The sequence below is a fragment of the Pelophylax lessonae genome (genome assembly GCF_965119305.1).
Source record: "Pelophylax lessonae genome assembly, chromosome: 9".
Lineage (NCBI taxonomy): Eukaryota > Metazoa > Chordata > Amphibia > Anura > Ranidae > Pelophylax > Pelophylax lessonae.
In genome coordinates, this window is record NC_138776.1 from 1,355,667 (window position 1) to 1,382,195 (window position 26,529).

General features: G+C 47.4%; 1 protein-coding gene across 1 annotated transcript in view; it reads right to left on the reverse strand.

Moving 5' to 3' along the window:
• Positions 1 to 5,522: 5,522 nt before the first annotated feature.
• Positions 5,523 to 26,529, reverse strand: part of GPR162 (G protein-coupled receptor 162) — an 81,327-nt gene continuing 60,320 nt past the window's right edge. Inside the window, exons 3-4 of the mRNA XM_082267378.1 lie at positions 26,341 to 26,525; positions 5,523 to 6,525 (exon numbers count right to left, since the gene is read on the reverse strand). Of these exons, the coding sequence (XP_082123504.1) occupies positions 6,001 to 6,525; positions 26,341 to 26,525 (710 nt within the window). The 3' untranslated portion in view covers positions 5,523 to 6,000. The remainder of the gene's footprint in view (positions 6,526 to 26,340; positions 26,526 to 26,529) is intronic.

Genomic DNA, 26,529 nt, shown 5'->3' on the forward strand with positions numbered 1-26,529 from the left:
ATGGCCTTATACTACCAGTAGTGACACTGACCCCCTCTATAGGGTCCAGGTATGGCCTCATGCTACCAGTAGTGACACTGACCCCCTCTATAGGGTCCAGGTATGACCTCATGCTACCAGTAGTGACACTGACCCCCTCTATAGGGTCCAGGTATGGCCTCATCCTACCAGTAGTGACACTGACCCCCTCTATAGGGTCCAGGTATGGCCTCATACTACCAGTAGTGACACTGACCCCCTCTATAGAGTCCAGGTATGGCCTCATGCTACCAGTAGTGACACTGACCCCCTCTATAGGGTCCAGGTATGACCTCATGCTACCAGTAGTGACACTGACCCCCTCTATAGGGTCCAGGTATGGCCTCATCCTACCAGTAGTGACACTGACCCCCTCTATAGGGTCCAGGTATGGCCTCATACTACCAGTAGTGACACTGACCCCCTCTATAGAGTCCAGGTATGGCCTCATACTACCAGTAGTGACACTGACCCCCTCTATAGGGTCCAGGTATGGCCTCATACTATCAGTAGTGACACTGACCTCCTCTATAGGGTCCAGGTATGGCCTTATACTACCAGTAGTGACACTGACCCCCTCTATAGGGTCCAGGTATGGCCTCATGCTACCAGTAGTGACACTGACCCCCTCTATAGGGTCCAGGTATGACCTCATGCTACCAGTAGTGACACTGACCCCCTCTATAGGGTCCAGGTATGGCCTCATCCTACCAGTAGTGACACTGACCCCTCTATAGGGTCCAGGTATGGCCTCATGCTACCAGTAGTGACACCGACCCCCCTCTATAGGGTCCAGGTATCTCCTCATACTACCAGTAGTGACACTGACCCCCTCTATAGGGTCCAGGTATGGCCTCATACTACCAGTAGTGACACTGACCCCCTCTATAGGGTCCAGGTATCTCCTCATACTACCAGTAGTGACACTGACCCCCCTCTATAGGGTCCAGGTATGGCCTCATACTACCAGTAGTGACACTGACCCCCTCTATAGAGTCCAGGTATGGCCTCATACTACCAGTAGTGACACTGACCCCCTCTATAGGGTCCAGGTATGGCCTCATACTATCAGTAGTGACACTGACCTCCTCTATAGGGTCCAGGTATGGCCTTATACTACCAGTAGTGACACTGACCCCCTCTATAGGGTCCAGGTATGGCCTCATGCTACCAGTAGTGACACTGACCCCCTCTATAGGGTCCAGGTATGACCTCATGCTACCAGTAGTGACACTGACCCCCTCTATAGGGTCCAGGTATGGCCTCATCCTACCAGTAGTGACACTGACCCCCTCTATAGGGTCCAGGTATGGCCTCATACTACCAGTAGTGACACTGACCCCCTCTATAGGGTCCAGGTATGACCTCATACTACCAGTAGTGACACTGACCCCCCTCTATAGGGTCCAGGTATGGCCTCATACTACCAGTAGTGACACTGACCCCCTCTATAGGGTCCAGGTATGGCCTCATGCTACCAGTAGTGACACTGACCCCCCTCTATAGGGTCCAGGTATGGCCTCATACTACCAGTAGTGACACTGACCCCCCTCTATAGGGTCCAGGTATGGCCTCATACTACCAGTAGTGACACTGACCCCCCCCTCTATAGGGTCCAGGTATCTCCTCATGCTACCAGTAGTGACACTGACCCCCCTCTATAGGGTCCAGGTATGGCCTCATACTACCAGTAGTGACACTGACCCCCTCTATAGGGTCCAGGTATGGCCTCATTCTACCAGTAGTGACACTGACCCCCTCTCTAGGGTCCAGGTATGGCCTCATACTACCAGTAGTGACACTGACCCCCCTCTATAGGGTCCAGGTATCTCCTCATACTACCAGTAGTGACACTGACCCCCTCTATAGGATCCAGGTATGGCCTCATACTACCAGTAGTGACACTGACCCCCTCTATAGAGTCCAGGTATGGCCTCATACTACCAGTAGTGACAATGACCCCCTCTATAGGGTCCAGGTATGGCCTCATACTATCAGTAGTGACACTGACCTCCTCTATAGGGTCCAGGTATGGCCTTATACTACCAGTAGTGACACTGACCCCCTCTATAGGGTCCAGGTATGGCCTCATGCTACCAGTAGTGACACTGACCCCCTCTATAGGGTCCAGGTATGACCTCATGCTACCAGTAGTGACACTGACCCCCTCTATAGGGTCCAGGTATGGCCTCATCCTACCAGTAGTGACACTGACCCCCTCTATAGGGTCCAGGTATGGCCTCATACTACCAGTAGTGACACTGACCCCCTCTATAGAGTCCAGGTATGGCCTCATGCTACCAGTAGTGACACTGACCCCCTCTATAGGGTCCAGGTATGACCTCATGCTACCAGTAGTGACACTGACCCCCTCTATAGGGTCCAGGTATGGCCTCATCCTACCAGTAGTGACACTGACCCCCTCTATAGGGTCCAGGTATGGCCTCATACTACCAGTAGTGACACTGACCCCCTCTATAGAGTCCAGGTATGGCCTCATACTACCAGTAGTGACACTGACCCCCTCTATAGGGTCCAGGTATGGCCTCATACTATCAGTAGTGACACTGACCTCCTCTATAGGGTCCAGGTATGGCCTTATACTACCAGTAGTGACACTGACCCCCTCTATAGGGTCCAGGTATGGCCTCATGCTACCAGTAGTGACACTGACCCCCTCTATAGGGTCCAGGTATGACCTCATGCTACCAGTAGTGACACTGACCCCCTCTATAGGGTCCAGGTATGGCCTCATCCTACCAGTAGTGACACTGACCCCTCTATAGGGTCCAGGTATGGCCTCATGCTACCAGTAGTGACACCGACCCCCCTCTATAGGGTCCAGGTATCTCCTCATACTACCAGTAGTGACACTGACCCCCTCTATAGGGTCCAGGTATGGCCTCATACTACCAGTAGTGACACTGACCCCCTCTATAGGGTCCAGGTATCTCCTCATGCTACCAATAGTGACACTGACCCCCCTCTATAGGGTCCAGGTATGGCCTCATACTACCAGTAGTGACACTGACCCCCTCTATAGGGTCCAGGTATGACCTCATACTACCAGTAGTGACACTGACCCCAGCCAAATGCAAAACTAGTGACAAACAGTCAGAAAAGATGAATAGGGGAAAAAATTCAGTGGCCTCCACCTGTAAAACCATTCCTGTTTTGGAGGTCGTCTCATTGTTGCCCATCTAGTGCACCTGTTGTTATTTTCATTAACACCAAATCAGCTGAAACTGATTAACAACCCCCTCTGCTACTTAACTGACCAGATCAATATCCCAGGAGTTTCATTGACTTTCATGCTATACTCTGATCAAAGTCTTCCTTTAATATTTCTGAGCAGTGTATATACTGTATATACTCACTATTTCACTGTATAATTGATGAATTAGTTTGGGAATTTTTATTTATTTTGTTTCTATATTCTGATTATGTGATTAGTATGATATACTTATCTTAAAGGGACAAGCGCACCTGTTCTTTTCTTTTTTCACTTTTGCTTTCAGACTTCCCTGCTGCCGATGTCTGCTGGTCCGAGCGCAGGTTTTCTTCCATCCCTTTTATTCGATGGTTTGCAGATTCCATGGTTTTGATCACACATTGTTGTGGGGCCCAAAGCAGCTGCCCCATGAGCCCGCAATGCCTGAAAATAGGTAACAAGTGGATTTTGGAGGGCCCGGGGTCCAATCAATATTAAAGACGGCCCTGAATATTTGATAAAAATTTGTTGTGTATATCAGTGTTTGTGTAAACCCCAACCCTCCATACTAATGCTTTAACCCCTTCCGGACCGCCCCAGGCACATATACTGCGGCAGAGCAGCACTCCTGGGTGAAATCACGTACCTGAGATTTCTAGTTCCAGGTCTGGGGCACCCACGCACGCTGCCGGCGACCTGCTCCCACTGTGATTGGACACAGCGGGAGCCAATCAGCGAGTCGGCCGGACCCGATGGTCACCGGCACGACGCGATCGTTGCTTAGGCAGACAGAACACCAGTCAGCTATGTAAACAAGGCAGATCGCTCTTCTGTGAGAGGAGAAGATAGGGATCTTATGTCTCTGCTAAGCAGGAACACGGATCTCTGTCTTCATCCAGTCAAAGTCCCTCCCCCACAGATAGAAAGCACTCCCTAGGGACACATTTAACCCTTTGATCGCTCCTGATCTTAACCTCTTCCCTGCCAGTGTCATTAGTACAGTGACAGTGCATTATTTTAGCACTGATTACTGTAGTAATGTCACTGGGCCCCAAAAAGTGATACTTATGTAAACTCCATGAGCCGGGCCCTCCTATTCCTTTTGTATTGAACTGTATTGTGCATTGTGCTGTCCCCCTTTTTTACTGTAAAACGCTGCATAAACTGTTGGCACGATATAAATCCTGGCATAATAATAATAATAAATCAGTGCCCAATTTGTCCGCCGCAATGTCGCAGTCCCGCTAAAAATCACTAATCGCCGCCATTACTAATAAAAAAAAAAAATTCTATAAATCCCTCTCATAGTTTTTAGACGCGAAAATCTTTGCACAAACCAATCAATATACGCTTATTGTGATTTTTTTTCACTGAATGCCTATATCATAAAATTTAAGGATTCTATTCGGTAGGGGCTGTCTGTGTCTGAGCAACTAAGAATTATGTTCAGCAGGGGCTTTCTGCATCATTGGTTGCTAGGATGCCAGCAGTTGGGCAACACAACATAATTGGTTGCTACAATGCAGACAACTGGGCCACACAACATAATTGGTTGCTAGGAAGCTGGACCACACTACATAACTGGTTGCTAGGATGCTGGCAGCTGGTGCTTACAACATAATTGGTTGCTAGGGTGCAAGAAGCTAAGCCACACAACATAACTGATTGCTAGGATACTGGAAAGAGGGCCACGCAACATAACTGGTTCCTAGGTTGCTATTATGCAGACAGCTGGGCCACATAACATAATTGGTTGCTGGGATGCAGGCAGCTGGGCCACACATTATAATTAGTTGCTAGCATGCAGGCAGCTGGGCCACACATTATAATTGGTTACTAGGATGAAAGCAGGTGGGATGCATAGCATCATTGTTTGATTTAGTTCAGGTGGTCTCCTGCACCAAAACAATCAATGACACTTTATTACCCAGGGTCTGAACATATGCTGGGCTGAGCATGTACACTCTGGCCTCAGTACCGTCTGAGGTGACGGCCTCCATTTGCCTCATTGGTGGCATGGACCTGGCCACTTTTTATGTTCAAGTATAAAGGAGAATGTGACAGTGCTGGGACTTGGTCTATTGGTCACATAGTGGTGGGTAAAGCCCCCAGCACTGTGCAGGAAAACTGGTTCATCTCACAGCCTCCAAAGACTAGGCAGAAGGTGTACCTCCATACGGGAAGACCTCAACCAACTGCCTTCTGAATCAGCCTATTTGGTGGCCATTATATGTTGGTGCCCAAGAAGAAAAATTGAAAGTAAATCAAATGAAATTATCATCCTTTACCCTCGGTACTTCACAATTTTATTACTTTGTTTCATTGTCTATCTTAAATATTTAACATAATTCCAGTCATACTTTTAACAAATGACATACAAAATATAAAAAAGTCTGGCGTTGTATTGTTCTGCTTCTCTATTTCTTAGTCCTTCCTCGTGCCGTTATTCTGCTAATTTTGCGCCATGACTGCAACACACAGACTGGTAATCAAATCACGTTTTATTTATATTGTCTTTTGGCTCAATTTCCAGTGTATTTGTAGTATGTCTGTGAGGGGGCAAAGTGGTATCTAAGGAGGCTTTACGGGTAGAGGCAGTGCATCAGCAAAGTGCCCCCTCCGATTCCCTTTGCCACCCCGACAAACATCTGATATGCCTGAGAACAACATATTTAAAGAGAGGGTCCATGTGCAACCATCTGCAGTTCAGTGGCTGCTGATATAAAGGAGGTAAGCGTTATCGACCCTGTATGCTCTTCAAGAATTTGTCATTATGTTGCCTCACCTTTACAACCCCGTTCAGACAAGGAGGACCTGCGGGTTTCGGCTGGGGCAAGAGGTGGGCTGCACAGAGATAGTCGGCGTTCCCCTAAACCAGCCCAAGCCATGCCGCCATCATGTCCCTTTCTAGGGAAAGGTGAGGGCCTAGGGGTTGACCGAACTCGGTGGGGTGTTCCAAGGGGTGAAGGGCAGGGTGTGTCATCGATAAAGGCAGTTATTTCATCTCGAAAGAAGGAATTGTGCATGCCACTGCCCATTCCTGCAGATCCTCCAACGCCGCTTTGCAAGAACTGGTGTAGAGTGCTCAAACCATCATCCGAATCTCTTCTTGGGGGTAGGTGGCGGCCCCAAGGTGGTATGTCGTAACCCCGACGGGGGGTGGATGGGCCGCTTCCACGCATCGATCCAGGCCCGCCCCGAATGTCATCTGAGGAAGACCACCGGAGCAAGTGTGGTGATGAGCGAGGGGGAAACAGCTCTATTTCATCATGTGACATCCTCCGTGAGAGGGCAGCCTGTACAAAGAAGGATACAAAATTAGCAAAATACATTGTATTACGTTTTCAGTTAAATTTAATATTTAGAGCCAAACTCAGAGCTACATTCTACTTTGTTATGAATGTGTCCTGGTAGTCAAAAAAAGCAGCTCCGTCTGCAATACTCATCCTCAATCCATAGATGTCCCAAACACTCTGCCTTCTTCACCACAAGAATGTCCTCAGTTTGATGGGTTGATGCCCATCATTACTCAACCCAATAGACTAGAAAAAGAATTGATTGCATCATGGCCCTGAGCACAGGGCCGGGACAAGAGGTTGGCAGGAGGGGTGGCTGCCCTGGGTGCAATGGTTTATTGCTGGGATGGGGGCACCCTGACCCTAAACCCTAAGAGTATGAGGGGCGCAGTTTGGCATCTTTTCCCTGGGCACTGAATGACTCTGTCCCGGCACTGCCTGAGCATAATGCCCTTCACTCACCATACACGGATACAGAGAGTGGCATGCTAGCGAAGGTCTGTGTATCATCCAGGACAGCCAACCACTGGGAGCAGACCAAAGATGGACCCAACATGTTATGTGACCTTTGGATCACATTTGTGTTTTTTTGGATAAAGTGAATGAGAAAGAGTTAAGATTTGTGTCAGTTTTCTATTATTTATTAGATCCCGGCTAATGCTAGTTGCTAAGGTGCTACATCCCTCACTATAGAGGACAGGTACGTTGTAGGAAGATGGGATTTCCTAGGCACCAAAAAGACACAAAATCTATCAAATTAAAATTTTTATTTTAAAACAAAAAATTGAAACCACTTACAATTTTAAAATAACCATTTTAGTCTAATGCAAAATGCAAGCACCACCCTGACAGCAAGTAAGACAGTTAGTCCCAGACGCCCCTGATGATGTCAGATATGACGAAACGTGTGAGATGGAGCCTAGCCAAGAGACGCAGATTGACAGCTTGAGGTCGGCCATGTTATTGGTTTGAAACTTACCATAGTTTCCTTTTTTGTAACTCTGCTTGCATTTTTAACATTATTGTGAGTATCTTGTGCATAGCTTTTTTTTTTAATTCAATAAATTGGACTCAGCGATGCTGGCACAATGATCGTTTTTTATGTTTGCATACACACACATTGGTGGAGTCCCTTTCCATGAATCCAAGGATCCTGGAATGTGATTATACGAGCGTGGAAGACTGCTGCTAACCCCAGCAGTCATCTGGATCTGGTAAGAGTCAGTGTGTGTCTCCCTCTTGGTGGATCCATCTTCCCCTCTTCACATTATATAGAGGACACTCATCTAAACAGAGCAGGGTGTTAATGGGCCAACATTCCCAACTGCGAAAAACAAAAGAGAACCCCCCTAAGGGAACGGGACTCTTGCTGACTGCTCACATGGACAGTACTGCGGCAAAGTGGCTCGCTAAGGTCTGGCGGCGTAGACCTACGTCACCAGATTCTCCCCTCTCTTGGCGGCGCACGCGCGCCGCCGGAGGCTTGCTCCCGCTGTATTCAGACACAGCGAGAGTCAGGCCAGGGGAGGAGAGGCGGTGATCACCACCGCTCTTCCCCGATCGTCGGGGATCGAGTGAGGAAATCCGCCCGGTTGTGTAAACAAAGCGGGCGGATCTTCTCTGTAACAGGCAGGGACAGATCACAGGATTCAGCATAACTGTGCGATCTGTGCCTGTGTCACACAATCCCCTCCCCCCACACACGTCAGTAAGCATGAGGCATACATTTAACCCCTTGATCACCAACAGTGTTAACCCCTTCCCTGCCAGTGTCATTAGTACAGTGACAGTGCATATTTATAGCACTGATTACTGTATTAATGTCACTGGTCCCCCCAAAAATGTCAGTTATGGGTCCGATCTGTCCGCCGCAATGTCGCAGTCCCGCAAAAAAAATCGCAGATCGCCGCCATTACTATAAAAAAAATAAACAATAAAAATGACATAAATCTTTCCCTTAGTTAGTAAACGCGATAACTTTTGCGCAAACCAATCAAAATACGCTTATTATTTTTTTTACCAAAAATATGTAGCAGAAAACAAATTGGCCTAAAATGTTAAAAAATTTTGATTTATAATTTTTTTTGGGAATGTTATATCGCAGAATGTAAAAAATATTGTTTTTATTTTTTTTTAAATTGTTGCTCTTTTTTTCAAAAATCAAAAATCACATAGGCGATCAAATACCATCAAAAGAAAGCTCTGTTTGTGGGGAAAAAAAGGACATAAATTTAATTTGGGTACAGCATCGCACGACCGCGCAATTGTCCGTTAAAATAACACAGTGCTGAAACGCAAAATATAGCCTGGTCAGGAATGGTGTAAACTCTTCCGGTCCTAAATCGGTTAAAAATACGCTCATTGAGAATTTTTTTGGCAAAGACATGGAGCTAAATACATTTTGGCCTAAATATATGACAAAAAATGTAATATATTGGATATTTTTTAACTGCCAAAGTAGAAAATGTCAATTTTTTTGCTAAATTTTCACTCTTTTTTTATTAATATTGCAAAAAATGAAAAGCGCAGAGGTGATCAAATACCACCAAAAGAAAGCTCTGTTTGTGGGGAAAAAAGGATGTAAATTTCGTTTGGGTACAGCGTTGCATGTCCGCGCAATTGTCAGTTAAAGTTGCACAGTGCCAAGTTGCAAAAAGTGGCCTGGACGTTAAGCAGGAAAATCCTCCAGGGCTAAAGTGGTTAAAGGCCAAAAGAAACACCACAAATATAAAAAAATATAATTTTTAATATGACCCATTAAAAGTCACAGTGATACATATACATAGACAAAAATATTAGACAAAAAAGATATTAAAATCATGTCATGATCACACACAGATGATGAGGCATTGGTTTCCTACACGTTACGGGAAATGCCCTTCGTCAGGGGTGGGAATATGGGAACTCATATGCATGAATTGTTTTTCATGGGTAGATTCGCTGACCATGTCAGGGTGGAGTGTGGATCCAAGGGGTAGATAGGTGGAAAAACAGACCAGGATGGAACATCTAGAGTAAGTGTAGAGAGGTGGTCCAAAAGTGTCTCCAACACAGGTCCCTGTATGAGATGCCCGGCTGTATGATTATATTTCTTGGATAGATCAGATAACAATCTACTGGCAAGTGTCCAAATATACTCCTTAGGGAAGCCAGCATGACCTATGCACTAAATCACATGTGTCAAAGACAAGGCCCACGGGCCAAATCCGGCCCTCCAGGTTATTTCATGTGGCCCTTGCACCTCACCTGCAGCTGCAGGAGAGCTCCAGCCCTACTCTGGTCCTCCTCTAGACCCTGTACTTTCTGCTTTCCAGAAAGGCCTCCAGCTTCTTCCCAGCAGCAGCACGAGGTAAGGGGGGTGCACAGTGATGTAAGGGAGGGTGGGGGAGTCAACTTCTGATGGTGGGGAGGCTCTTGACGTCCTATGTAAGGGTAGGGGATGCTCTGAATGTCTAGTCTTACAGATACAATTGGCCTTTGGTGGGGAGGCTCTTGACGTCCTATGTAAGGGTAGAGGATGCTCTGAATGTCTAGTCTTACAGATACAATTGGCCTTTGGTGGGGAGGCTCTTGACGTCCTATGTAAGGGTAGAGGATGCTCTGAATGTCTAGTCTTACAGATACAATTGGCCTTCGGTGGGGAGGCTCTTGACGTCCTATGTAAGGGTAGAGGATGCTCTGAATGTCTAGTCTTACAGATACAATTGGCCTTCGGTGGGGAGGCTCTTGACGTCCTATGTAAGGGTAGAGGATGCTCTGAATGTCTAGTCTTACAGATACAATTGGCCTTTGGTGGGGAGGCTCTTGACGTCCTATGTAAGGGTAGGGGATGCTCTGAATGTCTAGTCTTACAGATACAATTGGCCCTTGGTGGGGAGGCTCTTGACGTCCTATGTAAGGGTAGAGGATGCTCTGAATGTCTAGTCTTACAGATACAATTGGCCTTTGGTGGGGAGGCTCTTGACGTCCTATGTAAGGGTAGAGGATGCTCTGAATGTCTAGTCTTACAGATACAATTGGCCTTTGGTGGGGAGGCTCTTGACGTCCTATGTAAGGGTAGAGGATGCTCTGAATGTCTAGTCTTACAGATACAATTGGCCTTTGGTGGGGAGGCTCTTGACGTCCTATGTAAGGGTAGGGGATGCTCTGAATGTCTAGTCTTACAGATACAATTGGCCCTTGGTTCGGAGGCTCTTGACCTCCTATGTAAGGGTAGGGGATGCTCTGAATGTCTAGTCTTACAGATACAATTGGTCCTTGGTGGGGAGGCTCTTGACGTCCAATGTAAGGGTAGGGGATGCTCTGAATGTCTAGTCTTACAGATACAATTGGCCTTTGGTGGGGAGGCTCTTGACGTCCTATGTAAGGGTAGAGGATGCTCTGAATGTCTAGTCTTACAGATACAATTGGCCTTTGGTGGGGAGGCTCTTGACGTCCTATGTAAGGGTAGAGGATGCTCTGAATGTCTAGTCTTACAGATACAATTGGCCTTTGGTGGGGAGGCTCTTGACGTCCTATGTAAGGGTAGAGGATGCTCTGAATGTCTAGTCTTACAGATACAATTGGCCTTTGGTGGGGAGGCTCTTGACGTCCTATGTAAGGGTAGGGGATGCTCTGAATGTCTAGTCTTACAGATACAATTGGCCCTTGGTTCGGAGGCTCTTGACCTCCTATGTAAGGGTAGGGGATGCTCTGAATGTCTAGTCTTACAGATACAATTGGTCCTTGGTGGGGAGGCTCTTGACGTCCAATGTAAGGGTAGGGGATGCTCTGAATGTCTAGTCTTACAGATACAATTGGCCCTTGGTGGGGAGGCTCTTGACGTCCTATGTAAGGGTAGGGGATGCTCTGAATGTCTAGTCTTACAGATACAGCCGGCCCTTTTGAGGGCATTAATAATGCTGGTGCGGCCCACAATTAAATTGAGTTTGACCCCCCTGCACTAAATAATAGTGGCAATCCAAGCCTGCAGACCAGGAGTTCTGATAGCTTGTGGACATAAATGAACCAAACATCTGTCTGGGTCATTATATGTTCTACTTCATTGGAGGATTTTGAACTATTATCTGAGCGTTGCTGTTTTGTTTGATCTAGTTAACCCCAATGGGATTCGATTCAAATGATCTTTATTAGGGGGATAAATATAGGTAGTATGGTAAAGAGGGTGATGCCACTGAATGCGAGGCCTTGATTTCTCTCTACAATAATTAATGATTGAGGAGATGTTTTATGGATGGCTCGGTAGCCTTTTATGTCTCCATCTTGCTTGCTGATTTATTGGATATTTATTCAATCTCCCAGTAAGAGGCCCGGAGAGCGGCCCTATGATACAGACGAGTTCAAACAGACTCCAATCTTTCTGAAGCAATCCATATTTTCCTGGTGCCCTTTGTGTTCCTCAAGCTTTGATGTTTGCTTTCCACATTGGCCACCACAACTATTCCAGTATCTGATTGGATTACCGCCGATATTTATCCCCCCTGATGAAGATCATTTGAAACGCATTGGGGTTACCTGTGACAGATTGTCTTGCTGCCAGGGTGGTGCTCGTATTTTGTATCAGACTGAAATGGTTGTTTTATAATTATATGTGGTTTTAGCTTTTTGTTCTATGATAAAAATGTTATTTTAACCTCCCTGGCGGTGATTCTTTTGGATTTTAGGTGCTGAAAGCGGTACAGTTATTTTGCATGTAATTCTTGTGAATGAGCAGCCCAAACCAACTATATATAATAAATGTATACAGTTGGTTTGGGCTGCTCATTCACAAGAATTGCGTATATATACAGTATATATATATATACATAAAAAGTACAGTAAAACTGCAGGAAAGGGCACTGGGGGAACACTAATATGATTTTTTTTTATTTTGAATAGTATCAGTGTGTTTGGTGCGTTTTTACAATTTGCCGCCGGTTCCACCCCCCTGCGAACGTCACGCCGGGGCACGGAGAGGATCAGGAGGAAGATCCGCTGCGAGACACCGCCGGGACACATCGCTGGATCCCGGAGACAAGGTAAGTAACCTCTCTTACAGGATCCAGCGATCCTGCTAACAAAAGTCTTCAGGGTCCATAGCTTCTGCCTGTAGCTTGGGAAAATAAGCAGAAGGTCTGAACAGCCTTAGGCAGAGAAGTAACAGAAATTCTGCCATGAGCTATTACTACGGGAGACGGGGACAGCAAGGCCGGAGCGAAAAAAATAAATATAAAAATAGCGCAGGGCAGACATGACCGGGTGAAGAGGGGAGACAGGATAGGGAAGGGTTAAGTGGAGTGAGAAGTTTGGCAAGGGAAAAAGGGGGCCTTACCTGATTGGAGGTATGTGGTGGCTGGGTGGAGTTTTGAGGAACTTTAGGAGGGGTGGCTTCGGTCCTGGAGTCCAATGGAAGATCGGCGGACTGGAGGACAGCTTCCCACCCACCCTCCCGGTTATTGTTATTCTTCATTGCTATGTTGTGTTGTCTTACTGGATGTCATGGCAGATGGGCGTTTTGTTGGTCTTTGCTGGCGGGGGAAAAACTTGAGGATAAGTGAATGGTTCGGGATAAATCGGTGGTATGTGTCCCTCTGGTGCATTCCAGTTAATTACAGTTTAACTGGAATATGGAAGTGGTTGCACTGCAGGTAGGGTGTTGTCTCCAAGCCGACAGGGGCGGCCCGTCCATTAGGGGTGCAGGGGCGCCGCCCCCATCCATGTGTCCGGCTCCCTAATCTACATACAAGGGGCGCCAGACGCATGGAGTTCAATGGTCATTTTTTTTTTTCTGAGCCAGAGGCTCTAATAGGCTTCAGAAAAGGGTGGGCTCAGGGCGCCGAGCACTGCGCCCGGGAACCCACCCAGTTATGTGACAATAGCGAATGAAAATTCACTATTGTCACACGGATCCTCCTCCTGGCCAATCAGGAAGTGGGTCCTGAGACTTGTTTCCCAATTGGCCTTGGCCATGCCATTGGCCAAGGACAAGGAGGAGGAGGGAGGACTCGAGGAGATGCAGGGGATTGAAGAGATGCCACCGCCGCTGAAGAGAAGCTGTCGCCGAGTAGAATGGAAACAAGCTGCCGCCGCTGAAGAGTGCTGAAGAGAAGCTGCCGCTGCTGCAGGGGACTAAAGAGAAGACGCCATTGCTGCTGCCTGCCCTTTGGTGAGTGAGCCGGTGACCGGGGGGGGACTATTAGGACTTCTCTTTAAAATTGGGCGATAACAAGAACCTAAGGCAGTAGGGTAGGGTGTGCAGGCTGGTGTGGTCCGGGGGGGGGTATGGTGTGGTCCATCTGCTGTCCCCCCTGTCCCGTGGAGCACCAGCCGCCACTGCGAGCCGATGTGTTGAGGCTGGAGGCCTACAATGATAAAGGTCCTGCAGTGTATAATAATACATATTTTGGGGTGCTTCGAAGACCAACAGGCTTAGGGACTGATCTACTGATCTGTTTCTGTTTTAAGGAATGCTTTTCTCTATCCTTTATGTTGGCTGCTATGGCCATTTTTCACTCCATTCGCTGTGTGGTCTCCGTTATTGGGGTAGTTAAGGTGTAATGGTTGGTGGGGGGGTTTAGTTTGGCCTTTCAGCCAGTAATAAGGGTCGACATCTATTCTACACTGGTCATGTAAACTCACGTTAGAATCAGGGGTACCAGCCTGGGGTGAAGTCTCCGAATAGGAAGAACCCCGCTTTAGAGCTTGGAAAGTTCCAGAGAGATCCGAGACGAAGTGAGGAGGAATTTTCAGGTGACTTTTAAAGCAGGCTCGAAATTCAATAAGCTTTTCAGGATTTTCAGTAAGATATCTGAGGGAATCTAGAAAATCTCACAAAAACTCCAACAAATCCCCTTCAAGGAGGTAATAAACAATCTGACGTGACCGGGTTGTCAAAGGAGACTGCAGGATGAAAGATTCATGTTGCAATTTGATGACAGCTGGAACAAGTGGCAGTTCTTAGAATTTAATCCTTCAAATCTGGGCTGGAGAACAAATATTACTGCTTTGGGCTGGTTTCCCAGGGAACTATGTTTGCATAACCAACAGAAGACTAATATCACCAATGTGAGCGTGCACAAGGAAAGAGAGACACAGGATATATGGTGTTTGTAAGGCCTGGTAAAGTATAAGGGTCTGGTCTCTGTAGAGGTACAGTAACTCACAAAAGTAAGTACACCCCTCCCATTCTATCTTTTCATGTGACAACACTGAAGAAATGAGACTTTGCTACAATGTAAAGTAGTGAGTGTACAGCTTGTATAACAGTGTAAATTTACTGTCCCCTCAAAATAACTCAACACACAGCCATTAATGTCTAAACCGCTGGCAACAAAAGTCAGTACACCCCTAAGTGACAATGTCCAAATTGGGCCCAAAGTGTCAATATTTTGTGTGGCCGCCATTATTTTCCAGCACTGCCTTAACCTTCTTGGGCATGGAGTTCACCAGAGCTTCACAGGTTGTCACTGGAGTCCTCTTCCCCTCCTCCATGATGACATCTTGGAGCTGGTGGATGTTAGAGACCTTCCCCTCCTCCCCCTTCTGTTTGAGGATCCCCCACAGATGCTCAATAGGGTTTAGGTCTGGAGACATGCTTGGCCAGTCCATCACCTTTACCCTCAGCTTCTTTAGCAAGGCAGTGGTCATCTTGGAGGTGTTTGGGGTCGTTATGTTGGAATATTGCCCTGCCCCCCAGTCTCTGAAGGGAGGGGATCATGCTCTGCTTCAGTATGTCACAGTACATGTTGGCATTCATGGTTCCCTCAATGATCTGTAGCTCCCCAGTGCCGGCAGCACTCATGCAGCCCCAGACCATGACACTCCCACCACCATGCCTGACTGTAGGAAGACACACTTGTCTTTGTACTCCTCACCTGGTTGCCCCCACACACGCCTGACACCATCTGACACGAAATAAGTTTATCTTGGTCCCATCAGAGCACAGGAGATGGTTCCAGTAATCCATGTCCTTAGTCTGCTTGTCTTCAGCAAACTGTTTGCTGGCTTTCTTGTCCATCATCTTTAGAAGAGGCTTCCTTCTGGGATGACAGCCATGCAGACCAGTTTCATGCAGTGTGCGGCGTATGGTCTGAGCACTGACAGGCTGACCCCCCACCCCTTCACCCTCTGCAGCAATGCTGGCAGCACTCATACGTCTATTTCCCAAAGGCAACCTCTGGATATGACGCTGAGCACGGCACTCAACTTCTTTGGTGGACCATGGTGAGGCCTGTTCTGAGTGGAATCTGTCCTGGTAAACCGCTGTATGGTCTTGGCCACCGTGCTGCAGCTCAGTTTCAGGGTCTTGGCAATCTTCTTATAGCCTAGGCCATCTTTATGTAGAGCAACAATTCTTTTTTTCAGATCCTCAGAGAGTTCTTTGCCATGAGGTGCCATGTTGAACTTCCAGTGACCAGTAAGAGAGAGTGAGAGCGATAACACCTAATTTAACACACCTGCTCCTCATTCACACCTGAGACCTTGTAACCCTAACAAGTCACATGACACCGGGGAGGGAAAATGGCTAATTGGGCCCAATTTGGACATTGTCAATTAAGGCCCCATGCACACGGGACGTTTTTAACGCCGCTGTAAGCAGCGTCAGGCGTTTTCTTTTTGCAGCCTAAAAACGCCCCTCCATGTTATTCTATGGCCTCATGCACACTCAGACGTTTTTGAGCTGTAAGTGGCTTAGACGTTTTTAGGCTGCAACAAGAACCCACCACCTGCGCGTTCTGAGGACCAGCGTTACAGCGTTAAAAACGCCTGACGCTGCTAAAAGCTGAATAACTTTGCTATAACGTTGCTTAACGTGCGTTAAGCCACGTTATACGTTTTTTTTTCTTCCATTCAAAATCAATGGTTCCCTATGGGAGCCTATTGATTTGAATGGAGGTCGCACCGCAACACCGCAAGTCGGATCCGACTTGTGGGGTGACTTGCGCTGTGGGAATCTTGAGGGGGAACTCCACGCCAAAATGTGAAAAAAACGGCGTGGGGTCCCCCCCCAAGGTTCCAAACCAGGCCCTTCGGGTCTGTTATGGAATTTGAGGGTAGCCCCATGCCGAAAAAACGGCGTGGGGTCCCCCCCAAAATCCATACCAGACCCTTATCCGAGCATGCAGCCTGGCAGGCCAGGAAAGGGGAGGGGACGAGCGAGCGGCCCCACCCCCCCTGGACCACACCAGGCCACATGCCCTCAACATGGGGGGGTGTTGGTGCTTTGGGGCAGGGGGAGCTCTGCACCCCCCACCTCAAAGCACCTTGCCCCCATGTTGATGAGGACAAGGGCCTCATCCCCACAACCCTGGCCGGTGGTTGTGGGGGTCTGCGGGCAGGGGGCTCATCGGAATCTGGAAGCACCCTTTAACAAGGGGGCCCCCCAGATCCCGGACCCCCTCCCTATGTGAATGGGTATGGGGTACACTGTACCCCTACCCATTCACCCCATAAAAGGCAGTGTATGGAAATAACGACAAGAGACGTTTTGGAAAGTTTATTAAAAATCTTCATCCGACTCTTCTTGTCTTCTCCTCTCCGGGGTCTTCTCCGGGGTCTTCTGCTCTTTTGCTGTCCGCCCTTCTTGTCTTCTCCTCTCCGGGGTCTTCTGCTCTTTTGCTGTCCGCCCTTCTTGTCTTCTCCTCTCCGGGGTCTTCTGCTCTTTTGCTGTCCCCCTCTTCTTGTGTTCTTCTCTCCGGGGTCTTCTGCTGTCCCCTCTTCTGCTGTCCCCCTCTTCTTTTCTTCTCCTCTCCGGTCTTCTGCTCTTTAGCTGTCGGCTGTCGGCTGTCTTCTTCCTCCGGTCCTTCTCCTCCGACGTCTCCGCTGATTATGCCTATCTCCGGTCTCTTCAGCTTATTATATAGCCATTAGGGGCGTGGCCCCGATGACGTCATCGGGAGGCCCCGCCCCCTCATGTCACAGATGATGTCTGTGACATGAGGGGGCGGGGCCTCCCGATGACGTCATCGGGGCCACGCCCCTAATGGCTATATAATAAGCTGAAGAGACCGGAGATAGGCATAATCAGCGGAGACGTCGGAGGAGAAGGACCGGAGGAAGAAGACAGCCGACAGCCGACAGCTAAAGAGCAGAAGACCGGAGAGGAGAAGAAAAGAAGAGGGGGACAGCAGAAGAGGGGACAGCAGAAGACCCCGGAGAGAAGAACACAAGAAGAGGGGGACAGCAAAAGAGCAGAAGACCCCGGAGAGGAGAAGACAAGAAGGGCGGACAGCAAAAGAGCAGAAGACCCCGGAGAAGACCCCGGAGAAGACCCCGGAGAGGAGAAGACAAGAAGAGTCGGATGAAGATTTTTAATAAACTTTCCAAAACGTCTCTTGTCGTTATTTCCATACACTGCCTTTTATGGGGTGAATGGGTAGGGGTACAGTGTACCCCATACCCATTCACATAGGGAGGGGGTCCGGGATCTGGGGGGCCCCCTTGTTAAAGGGTGCTTCCAGATTCCGATGAGCCCCCTGCCCGCAGACCCCCACAACCACCGGCCAGGGTTGTGGGGATGAGGCCCTTGTCCTCATCAACATGGGGGCAAGGTGCTTTGAGGTGGGGGGTGCAGAGCTCCCCCTGCCCCAAAGCACCAACACCCCCCCATGTTGAGGGCATGTGGCCTGGTGTGGTCCAGGGGGGGTGGGGCCGCTCGCTCGTCCCCTCCCCTTTCCTGGCCTGCCAGGCTGCATGCTCGGATAAGGGTCTGGTATGGATTTTGGGGGGGACCCCACGCCGTTTTTTCGGCATGGGGCTACCCTCAAATTCCATAACAGACCCGAAGGGCCTGGTTTGGAACCTTGGGGGGGGACCCCACGCCGTTTTTTTCACATTTTGGCGTGGAGTTCCCCCTCAAGATTCCCACAGCGCAAGTCACCCCGCAAGTCGGATCCGACTTGCGGTGTTGCGGTGCGACCTCCATTCAAATCAATAGGCTCCCATAGGGAACCATTGATTTTGAATGGAAGAAAAAAAAACGCTGCTAAAAGCAACGTGGCAAAACGTGCAATAACGCCAATGGAAAAAGCTACTGAAAGCACGTTTTTACAGCTGCTTTTTCCGGCGTCAGAACTAACTTTGACGTACGTTTTTTCTAACGCCCCGTGTGCATGGGGCCTAAGGGTGTACTGACTTTTGTTGCCAGCGGTTTAGACATTAATGGCTGTGTGTTGAGTTATTTTGAGGGGGACAGCAAATTTACACTGTTATACAAGCTGTACACTCACTACTTTACATTGTAGCAAAGTCTCATTTCTTCTGTGTTGTCACATGGGAGGGGTGTACTTACTTTTGTCAGATACTGTATATCAGTGGGGGTCAATGGACTGAGGAAACTATCACATCTGGCTGGGATTGTAGACCCTCCGTGTAGCTTGCATGTTTGGTGAAGGAGTGAGCAGGGGCCCCATACAGCTTAGCTGGCAGGAACAATGAACCAACCCTAAAAGGGGGCTCCGGCCACATGGACAAACCTCTCATTCATGCAACCAGAATACCTGTGAGAATGAGCCCTTAACCACTTCAGCCCCAGAAGGTTTTACCCCCCTGCATGACCAGGCCATTTTTTGAGATATGGCACTGCATTATTTTTAACTGACAATTGCGCGGTCGTGCAACGCTGTACCGAAATACAAATGACGTCCTTTTTTCCCCACAAATAAACCTTTCTTTTGGTGGTATTTGATCACCTCTGCTGTTTTTTTCTGTTTTTTTTTTTTGCTCTATTAACAAAAAAATGAGCGACAATTTTGGAAAAAAAAAACAATATTTTTTACTTTCTGCATCCAATAAAAAAAGGTAAAAAAAAAATCAAATTTCTTCATCAAGTTATTCCAATATATATTCTGCTACTTGTCAGTTCACTAAGCGAATATTGATTGGTTTGCAAAAACGTTATCGCCTCTACAAACTATGGGGTATATTTATGGAGTTTTTATTTTTATTTTTATTTTCTTTTACTAGTAATGACTTAGTGACACTTTTTGAGGACCAGTGCCACTAATATTAAAAAATAAGCACTGTCACTGTACTAACGAAGCATCCTTGTCCTAAACATGGTTGCTGATAAATGTAGCTGTGCTAGGTGGCAGCCAGCCTGGATAATTTGTAGTCTTTGTGATCATTGGATTTTCCTCCTTAGCCTGGTTTAGCTGTGGTTTCTCCCTTTGGTCAGTAGGTGGCACTGTTACCTTTGCCATTAGTGTGATGAATTACAGCGAGTCAGGTTATGAATATAAATGTTTCTCTTGGCCAATTATACTGGTAGCTGAGCATGCTGGGAGAAGGTATTAATTTGGAAGAAGTCAGGTGGCCTTGGTCCTTTTCTGGGTGGGGGGTGTGAGGATTCGAAACAGCTGCTGCTGGGTAGGCCTGAAGCCGGAGGCCTAGCCATGTGCTCAGGGCTCTGCAAAAGAGAGCCTGCTCACTACCTGGAGGCATGAAGGAAAGGATGGAGACCTGAGATGAAGCACCAGAGGTGACTCTGCCGTGGACCGGGAAACCATGGAGAGCCTGGGAAAGTTTCAAGATGGAATCATCCAGAGAGTTCCGGCACCTTCCGTGAGTTGAATATTGTTAAGTCAAGATGAAATCAGTACCTGGAGACATGAAGGAAAGGATGGAGACCTGAGATGAAGTACCAGAGGTGACTCTGCCATGGACCCGGGAACCATGGAGAGCCTGAGAAAGCTTCAAGATGGAATCATCCAGAGAGTTCCGGCACCTTCTGGGAGTTGAACATTGTTGAGTCTAGATGGAATCAGTACCTGGAGACATGAAGGAAAGGATGGAGACCTGAGATAAAGCACCAGAGGTTCTCCTGCCATGGACCAGGGAACCATGGAGAGCCTGGGAATGCATCAAGATAGAATTATCTAGAGAGTTCCGGCACCTTCTGTGCGTTGAACATTGTTAAGTCAAGATGAAATCAGTACCTGGAGACATGAAGGAAAGGATGGAGACCTGAGATGAAGTACGAGAGGAGATTCTGCCATGGACGGGAAACCATGAAGAGCCTGGGAATGCATCAAGATGGAATCATCCAGAGAGTTCCGGCACCTTCTGTGAGTTGAATATTGTTACTATAGGAGACGGCTCATGCTACAAAGTACAGATGGTGGGTTCCGGCCTAAAGGCTCTTTTTCCATTTCTTTTGTACCGCTGTCAACCTATTCTACGTTTTTCCCATTGTGAGACATAAACTTCTCTTTGTTCACCCATAAAAGTGACCGGCGCCCATCTTTCTACCTCGTACCCCACCCACCATGCCTGGTGACCGGCACCCCGAGGAGGAATTTTCAGTGAGGGTAATAAGGACACAACATGTGGCTCCATGGGGGGAGGGGAGAGTGCTACACATGGGTCGTCTATCCATCCTTTTCACACGATTCTTATAGAAAAAATGAAAATGTTTGGAGAAATTTTCCGAGGCCGAGAAACAAAACTTTGCTTTATTTTTCCTTTACTAAACGGAAGTGGCCACAATGTATGGAGATTTCTACATTATACAACGTATCTCGGAGTGAGGAACATCCTCAGGTATTGATGATGATCAGATATTATTATATATTATACTATACTCCCATGTATATAGGGGGGAGGGGCTCCATCCTCAGGTATTGATGATGATCAGATATTATTATATATTATACTATACTCCCATGTATATCGGGGGAGGGGCTCCATCCTCAGGTATTGATGATGATCAGATATTATTATATATTATACTATACTCCCATGTATATCGGGGGAGGGGCTCCATCCTCAGGTATTGATGATGATCAGATATTATTATATATTATACTATACTCCCATGTATATAGGGGGGAGGGGCTCCATCCTCAGGTATTGATGATGATCAGATATTATTTTACATTATTTGGAAGGGTGGGACATTGTTTGCATATTAGACAGCAAAAAAATGTTACAAGAAGAAGATAGTAAATATTAAATGATTGGAAATGAGTATATTGTGGATGTGGGGGGGACAGGGGGGGGGGGGCGTTGGTTGCACATTGTGTTTATGATTACAAATGATTGGAAATGAGTATATTGTGGATGGGGGGGGGGGGGGGGTTATATTGTTGGTTGCACACTGTGTTTATGATTTATTTATTGATTTATTTAGCCTGTACAATGGAACATGGAGGGGGGGGGGGGGGTGGTAATATGTGTTCCCCGGTAGGACTTGCAGTGTATGATTACCAGCACAGCTCAGTAAATTATTGATATCATGGATTGATATTATGGAAGAGCTGAGGTTGGGTGGGAATCTGACAGCTGGAGAGCGAGGAAACTATTATCATCTATAATGTCACCTCATATAATGAAATACAAACAGCGCTCCGACAATGGAAGAAATGTCTTCTGTCACCACCAATATCACACATTTTATAAAAATGAGTCATTGAAGAGAGAATCCATTACTTTTATATTACAGAATAATTTACATCCGTCTCAGATATGAAGGATAAAGCAGAACTCTCCTGACCACTTCTGGACCGGAAGGATTTACCCCCCTTTAATGACCAGGGCCTTTTTTTGCGATTCCCCATTGCGTTATTTTAACGGACAATTGCGCGGTCGTGCGACGCTGTACCCAAATAAAATTGATGTCCTTTTTTCCCCACAAATAGAGATTTCTTTTGGTGGTATTTGATCTCCTCTGTGATTTTTAATTTTTGCGCTATAAACAAAAAAAGAGCGACAATTCGGAAAAAAGAAAACCCCAATATTTTTCACTTTCTGCTATATAACATCCCCCCCCCCCCCAAAAAAAGTAAAAATCTAAATTTTTAATCATTTTAGGCCAATTTGTTTTCTGCTACGTATTTTTGGTAAAAAAAAATCCCAATAAGCGTATTTTGATTGGTTTGCGCAAAAGTTATCGCATCTACAAACTAGGGGAAAGACTTATGTTATTTTTATTTTATTTTTTTACTAGTAATGGCGGCAATCTGCGATTTTTAGCGGGACTGCGACATTGCGGCAGACAGATCAGACCCCTAACTGACATTTTTGACACTTTGGGGGGGAACCAGTGACATTACTACAGTAATCAGTGCTAAAAATATGCACTGTCACTGTAATAATGACACTGGCAGGGAAGGGGTTAACCCAGGGGCAATCAAATGTGAGCCTAGGGGGTGTTTTCTAACTGTAAGGGGCTTATTGGATCATCACAGAGACCTGTGTTCCTAAATAAGAGGAGCTCTGTGATGATAAATGACATAATAACGGTACAGACACTGTCTTCCTGGGTGCCCGGCCCCGCAGATCAGCATCCCCTCCCATGAATCACAGCGCACGCTCGCCCCCCACAATCATCCTGCGGAGCCTTGTATGGGTACGGCGATTCGCACAGCCGAACCAGCCTGCAGCACTATATCTGCGGCAGGCGGTCGGCAAGCAGATAATGACAACATGAAGTTTGTTTGAAATCTTTGCAAATTTATTAAAAATAAAAAAGTAAAAGCTCCCATATACATAAGTGTTCACACCCTTTGCCTTGTACATAAGTATTCACCCCCTTTGCTCAATACTTTGGTGAAGCTCCTTTGGCACCAATTCCAGCCTCCAGTATTTCTGAGTATGATGCTACAAGCTTGGCACTATTTTTGGGCAGTTTCTCCCATTCTTCTTTGCAGGACCTCTCAAGCTCCATCAGGTTGGATGGGGGAGGGGCGGTGCACAGCCATTTTCATAACTCTCCAGAGATGTTCAATCGGGTTCAAGTCTGGGCTCTGACTGGGCCACTCAAGGATATTCACAGAGTTGTCCCGTAGTCACTCCTTAGTTATCTTGGCTGTGTGCTTAGGGTCGTTGTCCTGTTGGAAGATGAACCTTCACCCCAGTCTGAGGTCCAGAGCACTCTGAAGCAGGTTTTCATCAAGGATGTCTCTGTACATTGCTGCATTCATCTTTCCCTCCATCCTGACTAGTCTCCCAGTTCCTGCCTCTCAAAAACATCTCCACATCATGATGCTGCCACCGCCATGCTTCACTGTAGGGATGGTATTGGCCAGGTGATGGGCGGTGCCTGGTTTCCTCCAGACATGACGCTTGCCATTCAGGCCAAAGAGTTCAATCTTTGTTTCATCAGAGCAGAGAATTTTGTTTCTCATGGTCTGAGAGTCCTTCAGGTGCCTTTTGGTAAACTCCAGGCGGGCTGTCATGTGACTTTTACTGAGGAGTGGCTTCTGTCTGGCCACACCCATACAGGCCTGATTGGTGGAGTGCTGCAGAGATGGTTGTTCTTCTGGAAGGTTCTCCTCTCTCCACAGAGAAATGCTGGAGCTCTGTCAGAGTGACCATCGGGTTCTTGGTCACCTCCCTGACTAAGGCCCCCCCCTCCCCCAATCGCTCAGTTTGGCCGGGTGGCCGCTCTAGGAAGAGTCCTGGTGGTTCCAAACGTCTTCCATTTACAGATGATGGAGGCCACTGTGCTCATTGGGACCTTCAATGCTGCAGAAATGTTTCTGTACCCTTCCCCCGATCTGTGCCTCCATACAATCCTGTCTCCGAGGTCTACAGACAATTCCTTGGACTTCATGGCTTGGTTTGTGCTCTGACATGCACTGTTACCTGTGGAGACAGGTGTGTGCCTTTCCAAATCATGTCCAATCAACTGAATTTACCACAGGTGGACTCCAATCAAGTTGTAGAAACATCTCAAGGATGATCAGTGGAAACAGGAGGCACCTGAGCTCAATTCTGAGTGTCATGGCAAAGGGTGTGAATACTTATGTACATGGCAAAGGGTGTGAATACTTATGTACATGGGATTTATTCCTTTTTTATTTTTAATAAATTTGCAAAGATTTCAAACAAACTTCTCTCACGTTGTCATTATGGGGGATTGTTTGTAGAATTTTGAGGAAAATAATGAATGGAATCCATTTTGGAATAAGGCTGTAATATAAAATGTGGAAGAAGTGAAGCTCTGTGTTAGCTCTGAATCTGAATCAGTCTATAACTGAAATCGGTTAGAATCGGTAAAGGAAATTTGGACCTGGCTGTACTGTAATATGAAAGGTTTTGGGAAGATGTAATAAATGCGTAGATAATAGCGGGAAGAACATGAATTACCTGTATTTCCATTTCTAAAAAAAGGTTTTCCCATCAAAGAAAGAATATTTGCAACACAAAAGGGGGGTAATTTATATTACACAAAGGCCGCGATTCGAACCAAAAAGATATAGAAGGGAAGAGGAAGAGACATTTTGGATAGAGATAAACGTCCTTTACTAGAACATTAGAAGGATTATCAGCCTTCCAATTTGAAGAGTTTTCTGGGGAATTAAAGTTGTTTGTGAGAAGTGGAGGAAATTATTTGGAGATTAGGTCCAAGGAGGAGACTGATGGGATATATAAAGCGAGGACATTAATACCGGATGGATTAAATGGTGAAGTAATTAAAGTGTGAGTCCGGCCAAATCTGCTTCTTTTTTTTTTAGTTTTGGATAGAGTGAGAACATGTGAGATCCCCCGAGAGGAACATGTGAGATCCCCCGAGAGGAACATGTGAGATCCCCCGAGAGGAACATGTGAGATCCCCCAAGAGGAACATGTGAGATCCCCCGAGAGGAACATGTGAGATCCCCCGAGAGGAACATGTGAGATCCCCCGAGAGGAACATGTGAGATCCCCCGAGAGGAACATGTGAGATCCCCCAAGAGGAACATGTGAGATCCCCCGAGAGGAACATGTGAGATCCCCCGAGAGGAACATGTGAGATCCCCCGAGAGGTTTTCACTGCTATCCAGGATCTCTTTAGGGAGAGTTTCTCTATCTGTGCTGGTGACAATGATTTTGCCACAGAAGAACTGATTGAGTGTTGTCACCCTAAAACAGGAAGTGGGTTGCTGGCAGGATCATCAGGTGAAGGGAAAAAAGCCTGAAAAAATAAAAAGCAGCCACCATGGGGGGAGGTTGACCTGTGAAGAGCAGGGCCAGAACAAGGGGTGGGCAGGAGGGCCGACTGCTCGGGGCACTGTGGTATCATGTGAGGTGGAGGGGCACCACAAGGAGATTGGGGGGGGGATTTGTGTTGAAAGGGAGAATTTGGGGGACGTCAGGGGGTATGTATTGTTGTAGTTGGGGAAATTTGGAGGGGGGGTGTGCTAAGAGTGGTGATTTAGAGGTGGAGTAGTGGTGGAGTCGGGGTGTAGTTAGGGTGGAGTAGGGATATGGTAGGGGTGGAGTAATAGTGTAGTAGGGGTGGAGTCGGGGTGTAGTAGGGGTGGAGTAGGGGGTGGAGTAATGGTGGAGTAGGGGTGGAGTAGTGGTGGAGTCGGGGTGTAGTAGGGGTGGAGTAGGGGTATAGTGGGGGTGGAGTAGGGATATAGTAGGGGTGGAGTAATGGTGTAGTAGGGGTGGAGTCGGGGTGTAGTAGGGGTGGAGTAGGGGTATATTGGGGGTGGAGTAGGGGTATAGTTGGGATGGAGTAGTGGTGGAGTAGGGGTATAGTAGGGGTGGAGTAGTGGTGGAGTCGGGGTGGAGTAGGGGTATATTGGGGGTGGAGTAGGGGTATAGTAGGGGTATAGTAGGGGTGGAGTAGGGGTGGAGTAGGGGTATATTGGGGGTGGAGAAGGGATATAATAGGGGTGGAGTAATGGTGTAGTAGGGGTGTAGTAGGGGTGGAGTAGGGGTATATTGGGGGTGGAGTAGGGGTATAGTAGGGGTGGAGTAGTGGTGCATATATAGTAATTTCCAGCTTCTAGAAGGATCCCTCAGGTATGGTATGTACATAGTTAGATATCCATATCTGGAATTCTTCCTTGCCTGTAGGACCCTCAGTGTATATATTCCATAGGTAGGCGGAGCAGCGTATCTCACCTGGTGTCGGTGGACCTGCAGGTAATGGCTCCGGTCGGTGGGGAGTAGAACGTGTCTCACTGGGAGGTATTTCCCGTCCCTCAGGTCTCCCCCCAGGTAGTGTGGAGGTCTTTTGATGGCGGCACCATTGGAATCAAAGCGGACTTCGCACAGCCGTCCATCGGAGAAGTCGTCCCGGGCGCTGTCTGC